Source organism: Nycticebus coucang, chromosome 10 (assembly GCF_027406575.1).
Source record: "Nycticebus coucang isolate mNycCou1 chromosome 10, mNycCou1.pri, whole genome shotgun sequence".
Classification (NCBI taxonomy): Eukaryota; Metazoa; Chordata; class Mammalia; order Primates; family Lorisidae; genus Nycticebus; species Nycticebus coucang.
This window is the reverse complement of record NC_069789.1, coordinates 98392761-98414882: the sequence shown is the minus strand read 5'-3', so window position 1 is coordinate 98414882 and position 22122 is coordinate 98392761. Positions and strand designations below refer to the sequence as shown.

Genomic DNA, 22122 nt, shown 5'->3' with positions numbered 1-22122 from the left:
CCAGCCAAATTGCAACAAAAAAATAGCTGGCGTTGTGGCAGGCACCTGTAGTCCCAGCTACTTGGGAGGCTGAGGCAAGAGAATCGCCTAAGCCCAAGAGCTAGAGGTTGCTGTGAGCTGTGACGCTACGGCACTCTACTGAGGGCGACAATGTGAGACTCTGTCTCTAAAATAAATAAATTAATTAAATTAAATAAAAAGATAGCACAAGCTCATATAATTAGTGAAAAAGGAAAGGAAGGGCAACAAAGAAGTAGGAAGGACATTTATACATCTACAAATTATGATGCTGTAACGTATCTCCTAAATGTTTAGGTGTGGCAAGAGTCAATGTATTGTGGTGAATAGGCCTGGAATCAAGTTTTCATCTTGATTCACAAGTTCTAGCTGTGTCGTTTTGAGCAAGACTATTAACTTCTCCTGAGCTTATTAGCTCTTAAATGGGGATAACTATACAGTACCCATCTCTTAGATTATAGTTACTATTTTGAGTTTTATCATTATTTCTCCAGATTTTTTTCTCATTTTCAAACTCTAATAAGGTACAATGAAATGCTAGGGAGATAATAAGTGTAATTTTGGTTCTAGGCAAGGAAAAAAGAACGTTAAATCTCAAGTATCCAAGGTCAGCTTCATATCAAAGTGAAAATTATAGAAATATGTGCCTTTGAATATTTTAATTGAAACAATGGCCAGCATAGTTTCTGAATAATGTCCTTGGACTACTTATTTGCTAATGAAAGAAAAATTGCAGAATCAGGACTAGTTTTAATTTTATAATGCTTTTATTTAAGTGTTTCTCTAAGCTCTCAAGGTACTAATATATTAGCTTCAAGACAGCCTAATACATCAAAAACACATTAAGCACAGAATTGGCAAATAAACCCATATTACCTAAGGATTTTAAAAATAATAGTTGAACAGCTATGATTTAATAAAAAAAAAAAAATGTTGATAGTGGCCCCTGCTCCCTTCTCTGGTTCAGCCTACAATGGTGGCCAGGGGCCAAGGGATTTCTTCACAGAATTTCTGAGAATTTTAATGAAAATACGAAACTCAGAAAACAAGAGCAAAACCAACCTACCATTGCTTTAATTTTACTGATCTTCTAGCCTATCAGAGAACCGGTTTCTAAGTAGCCTCTTCCCATAAGTTGATCTGCCTGTGGTGATGAGATGGGTCTTAGGAATGGAATATGGCAAGATTTTGGCTTTTTAAAAAATTTAAACAGAGAGCCTCTTTCAATAGCTTTTAAAGTTTCATTTGTTTTGTGTTTTGATCTTGAATCCATCTTGAATTTATTTTTGTTTGAAGAATAACATTTTTATTCAAGTATCATTTGATTGCTATTTATTGTTAAACATTCAATTAGTGGAAACTGACAGGCTCTAGACAGAAGAAGAAAGAAAATCAGTAATGAAAAGACTCTGAATCCTTCTGAGCTGGTGTATATGGCCCATTTTTTAAAGGGTGTTTTTAATAAATGTTAATATATAATTTTTATATAATAAAATACACTAGTTCTATGTTTTAACACATGTATACTCCCATATAACTACCACCCCAATCAAGATATAGAGCATTTCCATCACCCTGCAGAGTCTTCTCATGCCCTTTGCAGATGATCCCCCAAGTTCATTCTGTTGAGTTGGATTTCAAATCAGAAATCCTAACTTCAGAGCCTGGGTTCATTACTGCTTTTCTAACTGAAGCTTCCTTTTCCTTACATTTACACTGTAGTAGCTTGCCTGTTATATTTGTATTCTCATTGATTACTTATTTATTATTGATTATAGGCTGGAGGTAATTTAATAGCATTATCGTTTATCCTGAAATTTCGATATCTTTTTTTTTTTAATCCTTTTTCTTGACTTGCCACATCTAATAAGTAGTCAAGTTCTTGTAAAACGTTTATAATAATTCTTAGTTCCTGCCTCCTGGCATCAGCAAAAAATACTTTATTCATTAAAGTATATACTTCATTATTTGGGTAATGTAAGTTTAATTCTTTTAATAGTAAAATAAAATGCTTTTATTGACAAGATAGTCTTCTGTGAGTCTGTGTAGATTCTGTCTTCTCTATGCCTTATACAGATAGGGTGAGTCTTTAATGGTACCTGTATATGTTTAGTCTTCAAGTTTTGAATTCTAGAGTTTCGTGATACAAGTGTTTTCTCTTCTAGGACTTTTCCAGATTTCGCAGAACAAAGTAGCAGTCCTTCTTTTAGCTGGTGGGCAGGGGACAAGACTTGGCGTTGCATATCCCAAGGGGATGTATGATGTTGGTTTGCCATCCCATAAGACGCTTTTTCAGATTCAAGCAGAGCGTATCCTGAAGCTACAACAATTAGCTGAAAAATATCATGGCAAAAAATGCATTATTCCATGGTAAGCTATGTATCTTTGTGGGAGTATGTCTGAACAGATATGTTTTACAGTATTCAAAATGCATATGCACTTTCTTCGTGAGCAGATATATTTCTCGTTACCGTTTTCTTGGGTGGGGTAATTTACTATATGTGTTAAAGGTAATATATATTAAAGCTTAGTGGATGACCACTACAGACTTAATGAACAATATATATTTACTGCCAACTTTTATATCCGTGGGTACAGAGTGGACTCTCTCAGTCTAGAACAACAGTTCTCAACCTGTGGGTTGCAACCCACAAGAACTGTATATTAAAGGGCCGTGGCATTAGGAAGGTTGAGAACCACTGGTCTAGAAACTTTATACTGATTGATAGTTCATCTAGATATAGAATTTCTGATTGAAAAGAGTTTCTTTCTGAAATCTGAGAGCCTTGCCCTATTGTTCCTAGCATTGCTATTGAGGGGGGCTAATGCTGTTCTGATTTCCAATCTTTTTTTTTCTCTCTCTCTCTGAAAACATTTAGGGTCTCTTTTTTGGTATCTGAGATGTCATGATAATATGGCATGGATCTATTTTCAGCCACTGCCTTTGGATACCCAGTGGGCCTTCTCAGTCTAGAAACTCATGTCCTTAAGCACCAGGTTATGGAACCTTCACCTCTCCCAGGCACACACCAGAAGAAAACTGCATTGATTTCTCTGCAGTGGGCCAGATTTGTGCCCTCAGCTTCTACTAGTATGCTGTATTCCATGGCCTCTACCTTGGGCAGTGTTTGTCTCCTCAGCACCAACCAGTTACAGAAAATTCTCCTCTGCTTTTTAGGAGTTTTGGGTCAGCTCTTTATTCTCTTTCCCAGAGCAGTTTTGGAAGTTACAGCATTTTGAGAGGGAAACTGGTCGTGTATTTGAGATCCCTCACGTCCCCAATCTTGTTTTTCGGTCCCATGTGATCATCCAAAGCTCTGCTGTTCTATTTATCCCCCAGCAGCAGCCTTTGAGCCAAGCCACACACTCTACCACTAGCCTGTACCCCAAATCAGTAGATACCCTCAAGACAAGGCAGCTGCATACCCTTAGCTTCCTTTTGAAAGATTTAACCTCTCTGGAATTTTAATCCCATTCTCTGTTGACGCTGGAGCTCTCTGATACCTTTAAAAATATGCTTTTATAATTTTCTCAGCCTTTCTAACTCTTCTCAACATGAGTACTTGCCTGTTGAGAACTGTTTTCTTCATCTTAATTCCTTTGGGGGTTTTTGAGGAACATCTGTGTTCTAAGCAGCAACATTCCAATGACAGCCTTGGCTTCCTACTATAGTGTTGGATTTTCTTCTTTCTCTTTCTTTCTCCTTACAATGCAGAATTTCCTGTTCTGTTCTTGTGCAGAGCAGTTTAGTCACTTCTTTTGTGATCTTTTAAAATCACATCAAACCTTTTATACTCCAAATTCAAAATACCCAAGATAATTTCTTAAATAGATATCTGCTGTGGTGGGAAAAATACTTTTTTTAATTTATTCATTTAACAAATATTGAGTGCCTGTTTCTATGTGCTGGGGATAAATCAGCAACCCAGACAAAAATCCTTCTTAGCTATGTAGTTTACATTCTAGTAAGGGCAAAATCTACTGTAGTCACTAATTGTGGTTTTAGATAGAAGTTTTTTTCCTTTGCCACACTAGCATGGGTTGGATTTTTGTGACAACAGAGTATAATTATACTTTTATGATTCTAAATGGAGGGTTAGAGTCCAGATTCCACTTCAAATTTTAATATAAAGAATCACAAGGGATCATTAGACTGTATTGCAGTTACCTTTCTCTCCCTATTTATTTAGGAATTTTAAATTTAGAATACACTTTTAACAGAGTTCTAAAATGTTTACTGAAGACACTTGTAGGTTCTCTGTTAAAGGAGATATGTTTAATGTTGGTAAGTAAATTTATACATAGGATTGAAATTACTGAAAGAAATTCCTCTTTAGATAGCCGCCAATGAATGTGTCATATTCAGGAAAAAATATGAAGGAAGTAAAAAAAAAAAAAGTGCTCACAGATTTGCTTTAGTTTAGGAATAGATAAAACTTTAATCCGTATAGCACTGAAGATCTACTTTTCTCTTGCAAGGTATATAATGACCAGTGGCAGAACAATGGAATCTACAAAGGAATTCTTCACCAAGCACAAGTACTTTGGTTTAAAAAAAGAAAATGTAATCTTTTTTCAGCAAGGAATGCTGCCTGCTATGAGTTTTGATGGGAAAATTATTTTGGAAGAGAAGAACAAAGTTTCTATGGCTCCAGGTATGTAACATCCTTGTTTAACTGTGATTGGAAATGGTAATTTTCTTTTAATATGGTGATCCGGATATTTAAAACAATTTTTTTTGGCAATTTGGAGGTGATTGAAAATGGATGGAATTGGGTACACTTTTATGCTTTTTTGTGTTAATTTTTGTGGATGTCTGCCCTAGAGAGCGATTGGGTAGCATTCTGGGTTCTCTTTAACCAGTATTTTATATATTTAACAATTTTCATAGCTACATTATTATAGTGAAACAGTGGACATCATACACTGTTTAATAAATGATGGGCTAAATTATGGTTTATAAATTCTTAAATAGTATTAGGATAATTGGACACATTACATGGCAAAAAGAAATCATTTCAATAGGTTATTTAAGAGAACACCCAGATACAAAATTGCATACACAGTCTAACATGGGCCACTGCTGTGCACAGTTCTACGTATTGAATACTGGTTGCAGTTTGTGGATGGCACCCAGTAGAATTTGGCAATGTACTGCCCATGTAGTCACATGTAGTGGCCCTCACTATGATCTCAACTGTAAAAATAAATCTGACGACAGATTTATATTCATGTGAATCTGTGCTTGGAGGAAAGAAAGAAATAATAGTATTAACAGTGGTGCTCTCCATATGTAAGGTTTTTATTAATGGAAGACGTCTTTTTTTTTTATTGTTGGGGATTCATTGAGGGTACAATAAGCCAGGTTACACTGATTGTAATTGTTAGGTAAAGTCCCTCTTGCAATCATGTCTTGCCCCCATAAAGTGTGACACACACCAAGGCCCCACCCACCTCCCTCCTTCCCTCTTTCTGTTCCCCCCCCCATAACCATAATTGTCATTAATTGTCCTCATATCAAAATTGAGTACATAGGATTCATGCTTCTCCATTCTTGTGATGCTTTACTAAGAATAATGTCTTCCCCGTCCATCCAGGTTAATACGAAGGATGTAAAGTCTCCATTTTTTTTAATGGCTGAATAGTATTCCATGGTATACATATACCACAGCTTGTTAATCCATTCCTGGGTTGGTGGGCATTTAGGCTGTTTCCACATTTTGGCGATTGTAAATTGAGCTGCAATAAACAGTCTAGTACAAGTGTCCTTATGCTAAAAGGATTTCTTTCCTTCTGGGTAGATGCCCAGTAATGGGATTGAAGGATCAAATGGGAGGTCTAGCTTGAGTGCTTTGAGGTTTCTCCATACTTCCTTCCAGAAAGGTTGTACTAGTTTGCAGTCCCACCAGCAGTGTAAAAGTGTTCCCTTCTCTCCACATCCACGCCAGCATCTGCAGTTTTGAGATTTTGTGATGTGGGTCATTCTCAGTGGGGTTAGATGATATCTCAGGGTTGTTTTGATTTGCATTTCTCTAATATATAGAGATGATGAACATTTTTTCATGTGTTTGTTAGCCATTCGTCTGTCGTCTTTAGAGAAAGTTCTATTCATGTCTCTTACCCATTGATATAAGGGATTGTTGGCTTTTTTCATGTGGATTAATTTGAGTTCTCTATAGATCCTAGTTATCAAGCTTTTGTCTGATTGAAAATGTGCAAATATCCTTTCCCATTGTGTAGGTTGTAATGGAAGACTTCTTATTCTTAGGTCTGTTTTGTGAAGTTGTCTAATTTTTTGTCATTTAAGTTATGGCTGAGATTGTTGATAGAAGTATGTTAAAGCAGAATTAAAAATAGATGGGGAAAGAAGAGTCTTTACTTAGTTTTTAAATCCCCATAGACCTTTCTATCCTAGTCTTAACAGTGATTTGATATAAAATGCTTACGTATTTTTATTTTTGAGATGAGTGAAATTATCATTGTTGGGGCTGTAAATATAGAGTTAACTTGTATTATACACATGTTAATAAGACTTGAAATGATATGAAATAATCATTGCCTGATAAGATTATTAAAAGGGACTGAGTTAAAGAGAAACATGGTCTTCGGGGTTGCCTGGTCTTGCATTGATGAGATCTGGTTAAGACTCTGGGTGCTTAATGCTAAATAACTTTCAAAATCATGTGGTATAACTTTTGATGCCCGATTATTTCCTTCTGGATATTCAGTTTTCTTGGCTCTAAAATGTGAAACTACAGTTTTCAGAGATTTTTACCTAGTTTGAAAACATTAAATAATCTTTCGGTTACCTTCCTAATGGGTTTTGGTGTGCTTCTAGTGGACTTTTTTATTTTCCAGATGGGAATGGTGGTCTTTATCGGGCTCTTGCAGCCCAGAACATTGTGGAGGATATGGAGCAAAGAGGCATCTGGAGCATTCATGTCTACTGTGTTGACAACATACTAGTAAAAGTGGCAGACCCACGGTTCATTGGCTTTTGCATTCAGAAAGGAGCAGACTGTGGAGCAAAGGTAAATGCCTTTCTCAACTGTAGTGAGGCTGTGAGTGGTCTTCCTCTGTCATACGCCATTCCAGGCATCAAACTAAGTTTATTAGGCTGATTTGAATATTTTAAAATCATTCATCTCTTGAAAAAAAACTTCTAACTAAACTATCTCATACCTACTTTTTCTTAAATTGGCAAGATTTGATTTTTTTTTTTTTTTTTTTTGAGACAGAGTCTTACTTTGTCACCCTCTGCAGAGTCCTGTGGTGTCATAACTCACAGCAACCTTCAACTCTTGGGCTCAAGTGATTCTCTTGCCCAGCCTCACTAGTAGCTGGGACTATAGGCATCCGCCACAACTCCTGGCTGTTTATTTTGTTTGTTTAGTAGGCTTGGGCCTGATTCAGTCTCACCAGCATGGTTTTGAATCATGTGCATGTGGCCAATGCCCTAACCACTGAGCTATGGGCACCTCCAAAACTTGATTTTAAAAGTAGTTGTGTACTTGTCAATCACAAGTAAGAGTTTAAAAGATGCAAGAATGATTTGTAAGTACCTGGGAAAGAGAATGATCATCATTAAACCTAGGAAGGATTTATTAATATCAAACTGTTTTCAATCAGATTGACCTAATTTGTTTCCTATGACGAGGTTACTGGAGTTATAGGTAAGGGAAAGATGGTAGAAATAGCATCTCATGATATTCTTATAAATAAGGTGGAAATGTGGAGGTTGGCGATAAAAATGATTAAGGAGATAAATAACTTCACGAGCAACTCCAAATATACTGATACTAAGGTGAAGGAAGGTTTACAATGCTGTATTATAAGAATCTGTCATTGGCTGTGTTCTTTTTTTTTTTTTTATTTATTTATTTTTTTTTTTAGATTTTTTTTTTTGTAGAGACAGAGTCTCACTTTATGGCCCTCCGTAGAGTGCCGTGGCCTCACCCAGCTCACAGCAACCTCCAACTCCTGGGCTTAAGCGAGTCTCTTGCCTCAGCCTCCCGAGTAGCTGGGACTACAGGCGCCCGCCACAACGCCCGGCTATTTTTTTTTTTTTTTTTTTTTTGGTTGCAGTTTGGCCGGGGCCGGGTTTGAACCCACCACCCTCGGTATATGGGGCCGGCACCCTACCGACTGAGCCACAGGCGCCGCCTGGCTGTGTTCTTTTCAACATTTTTTTAGGTGTATAGATGATACAGGAGACTTCTTTATGATAGCAAACAAAGCATGCACTATAGCTAGGAACAAAATAGGAAACATGCAAAACCTTCAAAGCACTTTGGAAGATTTAAAAATATTGATATAAGCAGTATTTTACTGGAAGGCTGTAAAGGTATCCATTTTCATCAAATAAAATATAATACAATCCCAATTAAAATCCCAATGAGGCTACTTTGGAGACATTTGACAAAATGATTGCAAAGTTTGGAATAAATATGTAAAGTGGGCCAGGAAAATGTTGAAAATGGATGATTATAAGGGAGAACGGGGGATTAGAGAAAATCTGTCGGATATTAAAAAGAATTGTAAGTAAAAAATAATTAGAAGTGTGGTACTGAAACCAGAATAGAATGACAGATTAATGGAAATAGAACAGTGAGAAACGTGTGTGTGTGTGTGAATGCACTATGTAAATACATGGCATTTCAAAACAGGGAAGGAAGTGAATGAAATAACTGGCTAAAAATAAAGTAAGATCTCTCCCTCAAAGCTCATACCAAGATCAGTTTTAAATGGATTACTCAGTTAAATATAAAAATTGAAACCATAAAGATATTAGAAGATTTAGAATAATTTTAAAATTTTGATGTGAAAGGACGACCTTTCTGCCAAAAGGATTAATCATGTAGGCTTCCGACAGAAATCAGATTTCATATAAATTTGAAGTATCTGGATTTAGAAAAAAGACGTGCCATAGGATATTAGAAAATAGTCTTAGTTGGAGCTTTTCTGTTAAAAAGGTTATCTCAAAATTGATCTATAATGCAAAGTGATCTAGAAGCTGAAATCCTAAGTTGACTGATGCAAGTCTTGAGAGATTGAGCTGATAGGCCTAATACAACTTCTCTTGAAATAAATAGAAGAGTTGGTTTAGTTCATTTATTTAAGACTTCTATCTGGTCTAATACGCTACGAATATTTGTACTGTATTTGAAATAACTACTACACTGTAATAGAAATATAGTGTATTAGATCATAAGTAGGTATTAAGTTTTAAATAAAACTGTGTTTCTGACTTTATTCCACTTGGTGTCACTCTTTTTTTTAAAACAAAACTTGAAGTTTACTGCTATAAGCTTTAGAATCAATTTAAACTTTATAGAATCAGAGAGCATTGAGCCTGGAAGGGACCTCAGAGATCATCTCTTTACCTCCTTTGGTCTCAGAAATGAGCACCTGGAATTCCAGTACTTCCTAAGTCCTGGGCTCAAGAGTTCTTCATCACATTGGGAGAGCCAGGATTAGAATTCGTGTTTCCCAACTTCCAGTCTTGGTATTATATTACAGTATATGTCTACACTTCTTAGATTAGTTAGGCTTTTGTTGGCCGTGCAAAAAACTTTAAATTGATATGCTAACTTTTGTGAGAACACTAATCACACAGATGTGTTAACCAGTCATTCTTTTCCATTACTTGTGGACTCTCCAGGATAAATCCAGACCTGGTCTTCACAGATTCACTGCGTAGGCATTTGTCTGCATATAGTGTAGTAGTCACTTAGTGAATGGATGAATAAACAAACCTTACGATGGAATCAAAATGACTAAACGGGCATATATTAAAAACCTTTAGAAATGTTAGAAAACATTTATGTAATCTATCCTCTCTTTTTCTAATATGAAAATTAAGATGTTAAAACCTATATTTAAAAACATGTAAATTGGGGAGTGACTCAGAGTGTGGTGGTAGGATTCTTTGCAGTTCTTCTTTAATAGGCCCCATCTTGATGCATTAAGTATTTTTTTATCAAATGAGAGTCTTGAAAGAAGACTCAAAAGGCTGGGGTGGCTTACCAAGCATAAAGCAAAAAAGATAGGAATCATTGTTAATTGAAGATTATTTTGTAAAGCAGTTACAGGCACTTTGAGGTTAAAGTGTTATTTTGGACTCAGTTTTTCAGGATTTAACGTAGGAAATATTGAACAAACCTCTTTTATATTGTATATCTTTTCTGTATAATATAAACTGGTTTCCAACTTCATGTAGTTTACAAATGCTTTCTTCTATAATTTAGACTTTACAATAATGAAAGGTTAATAATTGTCATAGAAGCAAACCTTTGGGAAATGTAAAATGCGAATATGCTTATTTTTATTTTCTCTGGCTAGGAGCAGGAATATATAGAGATGATTGGAAAATAGATCTGTGTGCATTTAAAAATATTGGAATGAGAGGAATCTATTTTAAGTTCCCTGTCTAATAAGATACCCATGGTAGAGTAAATGAAGGTGGTGATGGGTTAACAGATAAAAATTGCAGATAGGCTTATGATTGGGTTAAATCATTTTGCTGTATAAGGTTTCCCTCCTGCTTAATCTACTTCTTTGGTAGAATATTTCTTTTCATTGAATGCTGTATTCCTTTCATGGTGGCAAACAGTGAAACTACACAGCAGACTTACTTATCCAGTACTCCTGCCTCACTGAGCTAGACTCAGGGCCTATATTTCTAATTGCTGTGTAAACGAAGTTCTCAATAGTGGTTTTAGTTGTCTGGAAAAAACTGCTACTGGCTGTATTTAATTTAATAAATCAGTTGCTAAAGAAAATGATATTATATACATGCTTAGACTTGTCAAATTTGGGACAGATTTTTAAAAATACTGTGAAGCATGCTCAATTGATATTTGGACAGGACAAAAATACCTTCAAATGTTTATTTTTTGATACTTCTGTCAGATACTCATGACATGTGAACTTTGATTTTATTTTAGTGCATGGAATACAGTTCTTTCGTAATTTTCTTCTCAATAATTTAGGCCAGAGATGTGTGGGATTAGAGTGGTAGCATATCAGAATAACCTGTGAGGTTTTTTTTAAAATTATATACTTTTACATTTCCATCTGGTTTTAATAAACACTCTTTTCTCAGATCCCCCAGCAGCCCAGAGCCATTGATAAATTATTAAATCACTAGTTTTCAAACTTTTTTATAAAAAGCATAGAACATCTTATTTCAAACAAAATCTAGTATTCAAAACAAATAAATATGGGTTGATTTTTCTGATTAAAATTGGTGTGGGAGCCCAGTGACCTACCTGCTCTAAACTGTCTTCCTCTTGAAAGACAAGGAAAATGCTATGTTCATGAATGAAAATTAAATTCTATTTCACATGAAGTAATGATTTGGGCAATAGAAAGTGAGAGACGAAATGTCTTTTGTCTTGTGAAACTCATAGAAATTTCATTTCATTTTTTCTCAAAGTAATTGGATGTGGGTAAGGATACATTAAATACTAAAAAATACACGATTTGGGTGGGGGGGGGGATATAGATTCCTCATTTAAGTATTTCCCATTCAATGTAATTTCTTTTGGTCCATATATGTGTATATAATGGAATTTATACTCCACAATTTTGCTAGGTGATAAGAGGAAGATAATAATATACTTCATTTCTAGTTGGAAAGTCTGTTAAAGTGTATAAAAATGCATAGTTGATTTTCTAAAAATTATTAGCTTAATACCTTAAAGACAGTGTACACAAAATTGTAAATGTGGTATTTGACAATGGCAAATCTCCAAAGAATCATTTAATTAAATTTTTTCTCTACTGTTGTCTTTCTTTGGTGGGCAGGTGGTAGAGAAAACAAACCCTACGGAACCAGTTGGAGTGGTTTGCCGAGTGGATGGAGTTTACCAGGTGGTAGAATATAGTGAGATTTCCCTGGCAACAGCACAGAAACGAAGCTCAGATGGACGACTGCTATTCAATGCAGGGAACATCGCCAACCATTTTTTCACCATCCCATTTCTGAGAGATGTTGTCAAGTAGGGGCAAGATGGGGAACCTTTTAAAACTGTATTTATTATTAATCAGACACTAAGTCACTTGAGAGGTAGGCAGATCCCCCAAGTCCATATCCCACAGAATTCATCTTTCCCACAGACTACTTTTATCAAGTGGATATCTATCTCACATTGTGATTGTTTTACTAAGATTTATCATTAGGTGAGAATTAGTAGGAGCCCCTTCTTCAGTGCATTAATCGGAGTTGAAAGGATTTCTCCCTTTTTCCTATCCCCCAACTGTGTGCTAGGTTCTGTTGAAGCAAAGAATAAGAAACAAAACTATCGTCTACAACTGGGAGCTTTTTAAAAATAGATATTTACAGAGTACATCTTTCTTTTTATCGACTAGTTCCTTCCTATCCTGAATTGTTAAAGTCAATTATTTTGACTGAGACATTAAAAAGGTGAAGATAAAGAATTGGCCCATTCTGCTTAGGGTATCTTACTATCCTGTGAGTAAATGTTTCAGTAAACATGTTTTTAGACTATATAGTTCTTCAAAAAGAACCCATTTGATGTTGAGATGTGTGTCTCAGAATTTGGCAGTACATCAGCTGAAGGGACTTTCTGGAGGTAGATCCATGACATCTGTATTTTTAAAAAGCTACCTATACAATTCTAATTCAACTGTCTCTCCCAGAGTGGCACTGAGGGCTTAGTGCATTAAAGCGTGGAAAACAAAAGAACTTGAGATTTGTATGAAAACCAACTTGTATCCTTTGTACAAAAGGATAAGATAGGAGCTATTTTATTTTATCCCACCATATTCTAGCATGAAGGATATTCTCACTTTTTCGTTGTCATGATAGATTTTAAACATTCGGATAACTGTCTACTTTTTACAGAGTTAAGGTTTACTTTAAAATTTCAACTCCAGTTCCAAAATATTTCCCATTCTACTATGTCATTTGTAGCTGTGTTACTAATTCATCTATAGTAACTTTTAATACTCATTTTTATCTTATATTTGAAGAGATTTGGGACAAGAAATAAAACTTTTTTTTTTTTTTTTTTTGCAGTTTTTAGCCGGGGCTGGGTTTGAACCCGTCACTTCCGGCATATGGGGCCAGTGCCCTACTCCTTTGAGCTACAGGCACTGCCCAAGAAGTAAAACATTTTATAAAAGACATAGAAATTATGGGAGAGATATTGAGGTGTATGTATTTGTAATGTGGAAATCATTATTTGATTGTTTTAAAATATAAGGAAATGAATTGGGGGGAAATCTATTCATTTATTATTTAAATGTGAACTGAAATTTAAATGTTTTCACTTCAATCTTAGTACTGCTTGATGCATTTTCTCCTGAGTGTTTTCAGATTTTCTGGCATTTTAAATCCGGAAAGTGATTATATCTTTTTTCCCTCTACTTAGTGTTTATGAACCTCAGTTGCAGCACCATGTGGCTCAGAAGAAGATTCCATATGTGGATTCCCAAGGGCTGTTAATTAAGCCAGACAAACCAAATGGAATAAAGATGGAAAAATTTGTCTTTGACATCTTCCAGTTTGCAAAGTATGCTTTGAATAGCACCAGTAAGATTAAAGACATGTTTTGAAATGCTGTTTTTTGTTCTCTTAGGCATGAAACTTTTTTCAGGAAACATTTGATAGCATGTATTTCAGATACGATATTTTGATCATGATTGTGTAGTCTAGACGCATTATCATTCTCTAGGATAAAACCATCACTCCAGGAGTATGCTCTGAGTTGGCTAAGAGTACATCTATCTTTTTATCATCTAGTTCCTGCCTGTCCTGCAGCGTTGTTAAAGTTGTATATTTTGACTGAGAGATTACAAAGGTGAAGATGAGGAATTGACCCATTCTGTGTTTAGGATAGCTTACTACTCTGTGAGTAAATGTTTCAGTAAACATGTTTTTAGACTATCTGTAAAGGTGACATTTGATGTTGAGATATGTGTCTCAGAATTTGGCAGTATGAAGACAAATTATGGTTGTATAAGATTAACCTCTCCATATTTATTTCTCAACCATCCTTTTTTGGCAGTTTTAAACCTGGGACAGATCCTAATGTGATCTTTGTGCATTAGGATTTCTAATCTTTCTGATGTAAAATGAGGAGTTTTGTAGTTGGAGATGGAAATGATTCCTCAATTTGCACTGGAAAAGAAAATTTCAACGTTTTTTGGCCTAAGGAGGGCATTACTTTATTCAGCATTCATTTGACAATAGATTAAGAGAGCCTATTTTTGAAGACAAAAGACTTAGCTTAGAGAGGAGTCAGAGGCCACGTATGTAGGTCGATTTTTTTACTTCATAATGAAGGAGACTCTGTATGGTTTCACTCTAGGAAGTTTGTGGTGTATGAAGTCTTACGGGAAGATGAGTTTTCCCCACTGAAGAATGCGGACAGTCAGAATGGGAAGGACAACCCTACTACTGCGAGACATGCGCTGATGTCCCTTCATCATTGCTGGGTCCTCAATGCAGGGGGCCACTTCATAGATGAAAATGGCTCTCGCCTTCCAGCAATTCCCCGGTAAGTCAGTATTTTTTCTTTTTTGTATAAATGTTCTCTTGGACTTCTTTCTTTCTCTGATACATTCCTAGATTGTTTTTAAAAAGCAAGGGAAGGAGGGAAGGGATGGGGGGACAAGGTGGTACCCCTTTAGAGGGCGGGACACAATTACAAAGAGGGTCCTAATCTAACAAAAGCAATCAGTGTAACCTGGTTCTGTGTACCCTCGATGAATCTCCAACAATTAAAAAAAAAAAAAAGCAGGGTGTTAATGTGTGGGCAGTTTTTGATGTGAATAACAGCTTTGATTACTACAAAGATGATAATAGCTTTACCTCCTTTTTTTTTTGGCCAGGGCTAGGTTTGAACCTGCCATCTCTGGCATATGGGACCGGCGCCCTACTCCTTGAACAGGCGCCGCCCGCTTTACCTCCTCTTAAAGAGGAATTTCTTCGAAATCTGTTTTTTGGAAATAGTCCCATCGTGACAGTGAAATGCTTCTTACTAAATAATGGTCTGAAGATAATTCTGTTGGTGTGGCATATGGTTAAAGCCTGTTAGCAACACACTGCACCACAGGGCAGCTCCCTCAGCCACAGAGAATTGGTTGGTGCTGCCAGTGTATCTGTGGCTTCACTGAATGGACTATCTATGGGACCTGCTCAAAGCCCTGCCACCCCCAGGATACCTCTAAGACGGAGGCCTAGTGCAGTGTTCACCACAGCCCTTATAGATTAGAGGAAGATGCAAAGAAAAGTTACATCTCTGGGACTGAAACTCCAGAAATGCTTTGGGTTTTCAGAAGTTAAAAAGAGAAGGTACACACCTATTCAAATCCAAAATAAAGGACCTTTAAGCTAAATCTTGTATTTTGTGATGAAACCTTCATTAGCACCTAGAGTTTCCCCCTTCTAAATCATCTCTACTTGTGTAAAAATCATTTTGCCATTTAATTTATATTCTTTTTTTGTTTTCGTTTCTGAGACAGTCTCACTGTGTCACCCTGGGTAGAGTCACAGCTCACAGCAACCTCAAACTCTTGGGCTTAAGCGATTCTTTTGCCTCAGCCTCCCATGTAGCTGAGACTACAGGTGCCCGCCACAATGCCTGGCTATTTTTTTGTTGCAGTTGTCATTGTTGTTTAGTTGGCCCAGGCTGAGTTCAAACTCAGCAGCCTGGGTGTATGTGGCCAGTGTTATAACCACTGTGCTACAGGTGCTGAGCCTTTATTTATATTCTTAAAGGATGAAATGGCTGGCTGCAAGAATGTCAGAATAAATATTAGGACCGTGGGCATTGGAACTTCCTGGCCTATAACTGTTTTTAAGAAGGAGCAGTGGTAGCTTTTGTCTCCCAGTCCAAGGCCATTTTCATGCTCTGAGTTGTCAACAAGCTTGGTTGGTAACATGTCACATGGTCCTCATGTTTCATTTTTGGCCATTGTGCTTGTTTTTTCACCCTTTCTGGTCTCTTGTGTCATATTTATGACTTGGCATCAACACATGTCATTCAGTCAAGTATATCTTATAGCTCCACCTCATTGTTATTGTTTGTTTCCATTCCCATTAATGCTTATTTATTCCCACATAGCAGTGCTACAGATGGGAAGTCAGAGACCATCACAGCTGATGTCAATTACAAGTAAATATCCTAGCCTGCCTACAGTGCTTGGTGATGGGGCTGTGCTTCCCTCTGTACTAACTGGCATCGTAGTTTAGCGCTCTGCCTTTTGGGGGTCCGGAGGGAGGGTGGTTGAAGCTTTGATGGGGGTGCACTGCTTATTGGTGGTAGATATCTTTCTGGATGACACTAACTCAGAATCTCAGTGCATGCTGGAAGTGGGGAGCATGCTTTACTAAAGCGTCCATCCAACCATGGGTCTTAGAGCTCTCAGGGACAAATTTACAGATGATGGATAAGATCCAAGGAGCGGGTTACAGGCCAGGGAGAAAATTTGGATCTCAACTTACAGCTTTTAACATAACATAAACATAAACTAGATAATAATATTCTAAAAATGTATTATACGGAATTAGATATATGCTGTCAGTGTAAAGGCTGTTCCTGGTGTATATAATGGTTCTATTCCCACACTAATAGCTTTCATTGTGGTCACTATGTGTTGATTATAGTCAGTTATTATGTTCTAAAAATCTTGTCTTAATAGTAAGTCATTTTTAGTTAGAAGTGACATGTATCCTTTCTCTTCTGGATACTGATAGAGTTTGAAAAAGCCATTATCCTTATAGCTAAAGAGACAGCTTAATCTTCTTGTTATACTTTTAAAGCCTTTAGATTTAGCTTGATTTTAAGTTTTTAGGATAATTTGGGAAGTGTGTGCAGGACAAGAGATTTGGAGGTAGAAGTCATCTCAGAAACAGTGGCAGTGAAGTCAGTGTCACCCAGGTGCTTTTTCCTTCTTGAGCCCCTTCTCTTTGCCCAATGGAGACAACCCCTTGTGAGTGTCTGTGTTTCTGGGATGCAGCCCTGTGGACAAAGAAGTGCAGTCAAAAATTTGGTTAGTTCTTCTAGGAGCCATAGATGACTTTTGCCCCTCTTCCCATGTGAACTGGGATGCAGAGCCCTTTGTGACTATTGGTCTCATCTATTTTTAATATGTGGAAGCAATTTAAGAAACAAAACTTTGACCTTAAAGTTTTTTGAATTGAGCCACATCTTTTAACCTAAAAGTGAAATAGTTTCTTTTTTTTATTTTTATTTATTTATTTATTTATTTTTGTAGAGACAGAGTCTTACTTTCTGGCCCTCGGTAGAGTGCCGTGGCCTCACACAGCTCACAGCAACCTCCAACTCCTGGGCTTAAGCGATTCTCTTGCCTCAGCCTCCCGAGTAGCTGGGACTACAGGCGCCCGCCACAACGCCCGGCTATTTTTTGGTTGCAGTTTGGCCAGGGCCGGGTTTGAACCCGCCACCCTCGGTACATGGGGCCGGCGCCTTACCGACTGAGCCACAGGCGCCGCCCAAAGTGAAATAGTTTCTTAATTATACAGCTGAAAACAGCATCCGCCTAACTTAGTTAAGATACAGAAAGTTAATATTATTTACAACTTTTTAAGACATCTTTTTTATTTAGTCCCCTTCCAGTTTACTTCCTTGTAGTCATTTGTAGAATAATTAAACTGAAATTAAAGTTTGGCCCTAAAGGAGATCATGGACTTAGAAATAGTTCCTACTGAAATCCTTAGCACCAAAGGATGTCTTCAAACAGTTGGAAAAGGTTACTTAAAAGTGAGAGCTGAAAAGGAAGTATTTTGTCCAAGGGAGGAAGAAACATTGTGGAGATATTTGAAAGGATGGAAGCAAGGGTGCTGAGTTTTGGCTAAATGACATTGTTTTATTTTTCACCTTAATGTATACTTCAAAGAGATGCTTAGCTAAAGAATTGGTGGAGCAGTGGTGTTATTGGGCTAATTTACCTATATCCTGAGATTTTTATATTTGGTCATGGTAGTTTCTGTCTTTCTTCAGGGCATCTAACTTTGTTTACTAAGGTTGACTTTCTTTGTTTCTTGGGGTATCTTTGTGATATCAAAAAGGAAGTTTTACGTATTTAAGCCAGCTAAGTCTGTGTTGCTTGGGTTCAAAACCCTGGTCACACTGAATCTTTCAGAGCCTGAGGTGGGACTGGGCAATCTTACCAATGGGATGGGCCCTCATTTTTCCCATTTGGTGTAGTATGACTCTGAGCTACTCCCAGAGGGTCTAAACTAGACCCCTTGATTTCTTGTGATGGAACCTGGCTCGTATCTGGAGAGATTTGTACCCAGCCTGTGCCTTTTCTTCTCTCCTCATTAGTCGTCACCTGTCTGCCCTCACAGTTCATTGATTTATTCAGCCAGTATCCTGGATGCTGCAGCAACTCACACAAGAGAAATAAGTCATTTCTTCACAGCTTACCAGGAGGTTTGAGATGCACATACGTAAAAATTAAGTAACATCATCAGACAATATGTGATGATGGAGGCAGTGACTTAGCAGGTATCTGACAAGTTTATTTTTATATGAATAGAGCAATAGGAACAATGACTCTGAAATGTAGTGGTGAAGGGAAGGTTGGGTCTTGGAAGATGGATGTGGTTTTATAGTTAAAGGGACCATAGTTGAGAATGACTTGGAATTCAAATCTGTAAGTAGCCAGATTTGAATGGAAAGTAGCAGGATAAGTGAGTTGGAATGGTATATGGAGAAAAGTTGACCTGTAGCTAAACTCAGAAGCCTCTGATTTTATTGACCGCACCTATGTGTGAGACTACATACCTGGAAAAGCAAAGAAGACGTTCAGGGTTTGACCAAATAGTAGAATTTTGTGCGTCCTGTATCATTTTGATAAGATTCTTGGAATAGCAAGTAACACAGAGGTCTAATGACTATAAATGTATTAGAAATACAACTTACTAAATTTTGTGTAAGATAATTTAGAAATTCAGGATTGCAAATGGCTGTAATACCTGGTTTTCTCGAAAATAAGACATTCTCCGAAAATAAGACCTACTTACAGGAAAGATAAGACGTCTCCTGAAAATAAGACCTAGCGCATCTTTGGGAGCACACCTTAAAATAAGACACTGTCTTATTTTCAGGGAAACAAGGTAGTTAGATTGTGACCTTAGAAGAAGCAAATGGTGACTTTGAAACAAGGTAGTTAGATTGTGACCTTAGAAGAAGCAAATGGTGACTTTGGCCTTGCCTTTCCTTGGGTGCATTTTGGCTTAGGTCTTTTCAAAGGGAATTTTGGTAGTGGTGAAGTACTTTCAAACATTGAATAAATCAGCTCATTCAATCTAAAAGGTTTGGGTTGTACAGTAAAATATATGCTGGGAAAAAAATTGACCTTTGAAATAGTACTGTCCAATAAAACTTTCTGCGATGAAGGAAATGTTCTAAATCTATGCTGTTTAATTTGGAAGTCATTAGGCATTCATGACTCCTGAATACTTGAAATATTATGACAGAGAAACTGAACTTTAAATTTTTAATTAATTTTGAAAATCTTAATTTGAATTTAGGTGATGTTTGCTAACATCAGGTACCTAACTTGTGAGGCTGTGGCAAGGATTAAAACGAAATATGGAGGATTCAAAGCACCAGCAGTGGTTCGGGCACACAATATAGAAAATAAGAAGTCCCTTTACCAAATGGGAACTGGGATATGGTAAAAACTGAGATGTACATAAGGGGGTAGTGTATAAAAACTGGTAAATTGCTGTAAAGAGCTACCAGCAACATGGGCACTTGTTCAAATAGTGTCTTTCTGGACTTGAGAATTTTCTGTTAACTTAATCCTCAGGGAATTTAGTGATGTGGGTAGTATCTATTCCTTTTTTTAACTATGAGAATTTTGTTATCTAAGCTTCTCAGGAAAGTATGGTGTCCCTACTTTCACTCTAGCAACTAACACAGGAAGCAAAATCTTTAATACATACTTGGGTTTTTTTCCTTCAGCTTGAAGGATGCCAATGATGTACCAATCCAGTGTGAAATCTCTCCTCTTGTCTCCTATGCGGGAGAAGTAAGTTTGCTTTGGTTTTTTTCTTTATTCTTTTACAAAGTGTTGTGTATTTCAAAAATAGCTTAAAAAGTAGACTTCATTGTCATCAGAAAGAAATGATAAATATTTGAGGTGCTGGCTGGGTTAAGTCCACAACGTATATGTGCATTGAAACATCACATTGTACTCCCACAATTATTATTTTTCAGTTAAAAATGAAACAAAACTTTTTTAAAAGTAGGATTCTGGTGGTGGCTTATGTTTAAGATTCAGTTGTCCTTAGGGAAGACACAACATTTTCTGATGGCCCTACCCTGAGGTTGAGCTGAGAAGCTTTTGAGTTCCCCTTGAGAATGCTGTATGACTTTGCATCTAGCCCAAGAATGAGCTAGTTTCCGTTAACTGAAATCTATGTCTAGTCCATTTCACATACCCATTGAAATGCAAAAATAATATATAAAATATTTAAAAGTATAATTAGCCTTTTTTTGGTAAATCATCTGACGCTCTGTAATGTGTGTAATTTTTGTTTCAAAAAGCTCTATTTTGTTTAGGTACTTAGTTCTATCACTTTTAAAACCTGGAGATTATAAGGACCCTACTATTGCAATTATATAATGTTTTTTCTGGAGATCCTTATCAATATTGCTTAGCTGGAGCTTCAGAGACAGCTGTCTTCCTTAGAAAGGTAACTACATTAAGAAATGATAGGAAAAAATGAATATCATCATGTTAACTATAGAAATTATAATCATAATTTTTTATTCATTTGATGCTTCTATAAATTGGTCATTAAGTCTAGCTTATAAGTATTTTAAATAGTTTTGACTTTTAAATTCTGCATCTTGGTCCAGCTTTTGTTATTCATGCTTTAAATCATTATTACAGCCACTGAGTCCGGCATGACTGGTACCCACACACCAGTTTTCTTACTGTGTTTCTTTCTCTTTTTTTTTTTTGGTTTTTGGCCAGGGCTAGGTTTGAACCTGCCACCTCTGGCATATGGGACCGGCGCCCTACTCCTTGAGCCACAGGCACTGCCCATTCTTACTGTGTTTCATTTCAATCCTTTTTTGCAGGGACTAGAAAGTTATGTGGCAGATAAAGAATTCCATGCACCTTTAATCATTGATGAGAATGGAGTCCATGAGCTGGTGAAAAATGGTATATGAACCAGATACCAAGTTCTGCCGTGATGGAAATGGCTTTTATTTTTGATAGACCAACTGTGAACCCACAGGACCTCTACTGGAAGACTGAAGTTTAAATAGCCACAGGGTTTCATTTTACTTGTTGAACTCTTATAACTACTACAAACTTCCCAAGATTCAGATGACTGAACTACAGAGCACATTTTTATGATTCTCAACTCATTGAAGGTCTTATTTATATTTTTCAATTGTATAATTTTTTTTCCCCCCAAGCCAAGAAAAACATTGGCCATCCAGAAAATTTCCTACAGCTTAATGATGATGGCCAGGATGTTCAACATTATTTTACTTGGAGCTGGAACCATTTGTTTTTCAAGTTGTATGTAGTAGTAATGTTGTTGCACATGTCAAAAGGTTTCTATGGTACGAAAAGTTTTGTTTTACAAACATTAAACTTTTTTAAGAAAATAATTAGGCAGTAAAATAAACTTATGTTCTTGCCTCTGGAGTGTCATTTGTACATTGAAGAAATTATTTCACTGGGAAAACAGGGAACTTGGGAGAAACTTTGAGATGATACACAAAAACAAATTGATGCTTCAGTGCGGTTGCAAAGTCATAGAACTTTTTCCAGTGAATATCTAACTTTGGACTTTTTCTTCTTATCACTTTATAATAGTGGCTTTTAACTAAAGATGATTTTGCCCCCGGTGGGGCATTTGGCAATGCCTAAAGATATTTTTGGTTATTACAACTGGGACAGTGGAATGGTACTGTAGGCATCTAATGAATAGAGACCAGTGATGTTAATAAACAACCCATAATGCACCGGACAGTCTCCTGCAACAAAGAATTATCTGGCCTAAAATATTAATAATGTCAAGGTTGGGAAACCCTGTTTCAGATCATCCATTTACTCTCCCTATTCTCTTTTGCTCAA

The 22122-nt window shown here is 36.6% G+C and overlaps 1 protein-coding gene across 7 annotated transcripts in view; it reads left to right on the top strand.

The window, feature by feature from the left end:
- Positions 1 to 21682, top strand: part of UAP1 (UDP-N-acetylglucosamine pyrophosphorylase 1) — a 34247-nt gene extending 12565 nt beyond the window's left edge. For 3 of the 7 annotated variants that reach the window (XM_053605962.1, XM_053605963.1, XM_053605964.1), the window contains 9 exons: positions 2184 to 2388; positions 4498 to 4673; positions 6877 to 7049; positions 11827 to 12020; positions 13416 to 13556; positions 14355 to 14543; positions 16113 to 16163; positions 19986 to 20052; positions 21111 to 21682. In XM_053605962.1, the coding sequence (XP_053461937.1) occupies positions 2184 to 2388; positions 4498 to 4673; positions 6877 to 7049; positions 11827 to 12020; positions 13416 to 13556; positions 14355 to 14543; positions 16113 to 16163; positions 19986 to 20052; positions 21111 to 21203 (1289 nt within the window). In that variant the 3' untranslated portion in view covers positions 21204 to 21682. Of the gene's footprint in view, positions 1 to 2183; positions 2389 to 4497; positions 4674 to 6876; positions 7050 to 11826; positions 12021 to 13415; positions 13557 to 14354; positions 14548 to 16112; positions 16164 to 19985; positions 20054 to 21110 lie in introns of those variants that run through there. The other 4 variants (XM_053605966.1, XM_053605967.1, XM_053605965.1 and 1 more) reach the window with 3 other exon arrangements.
- The last annotated feature ends 440 nt before the right edge of the window (positions 21683 to 22122 follow it).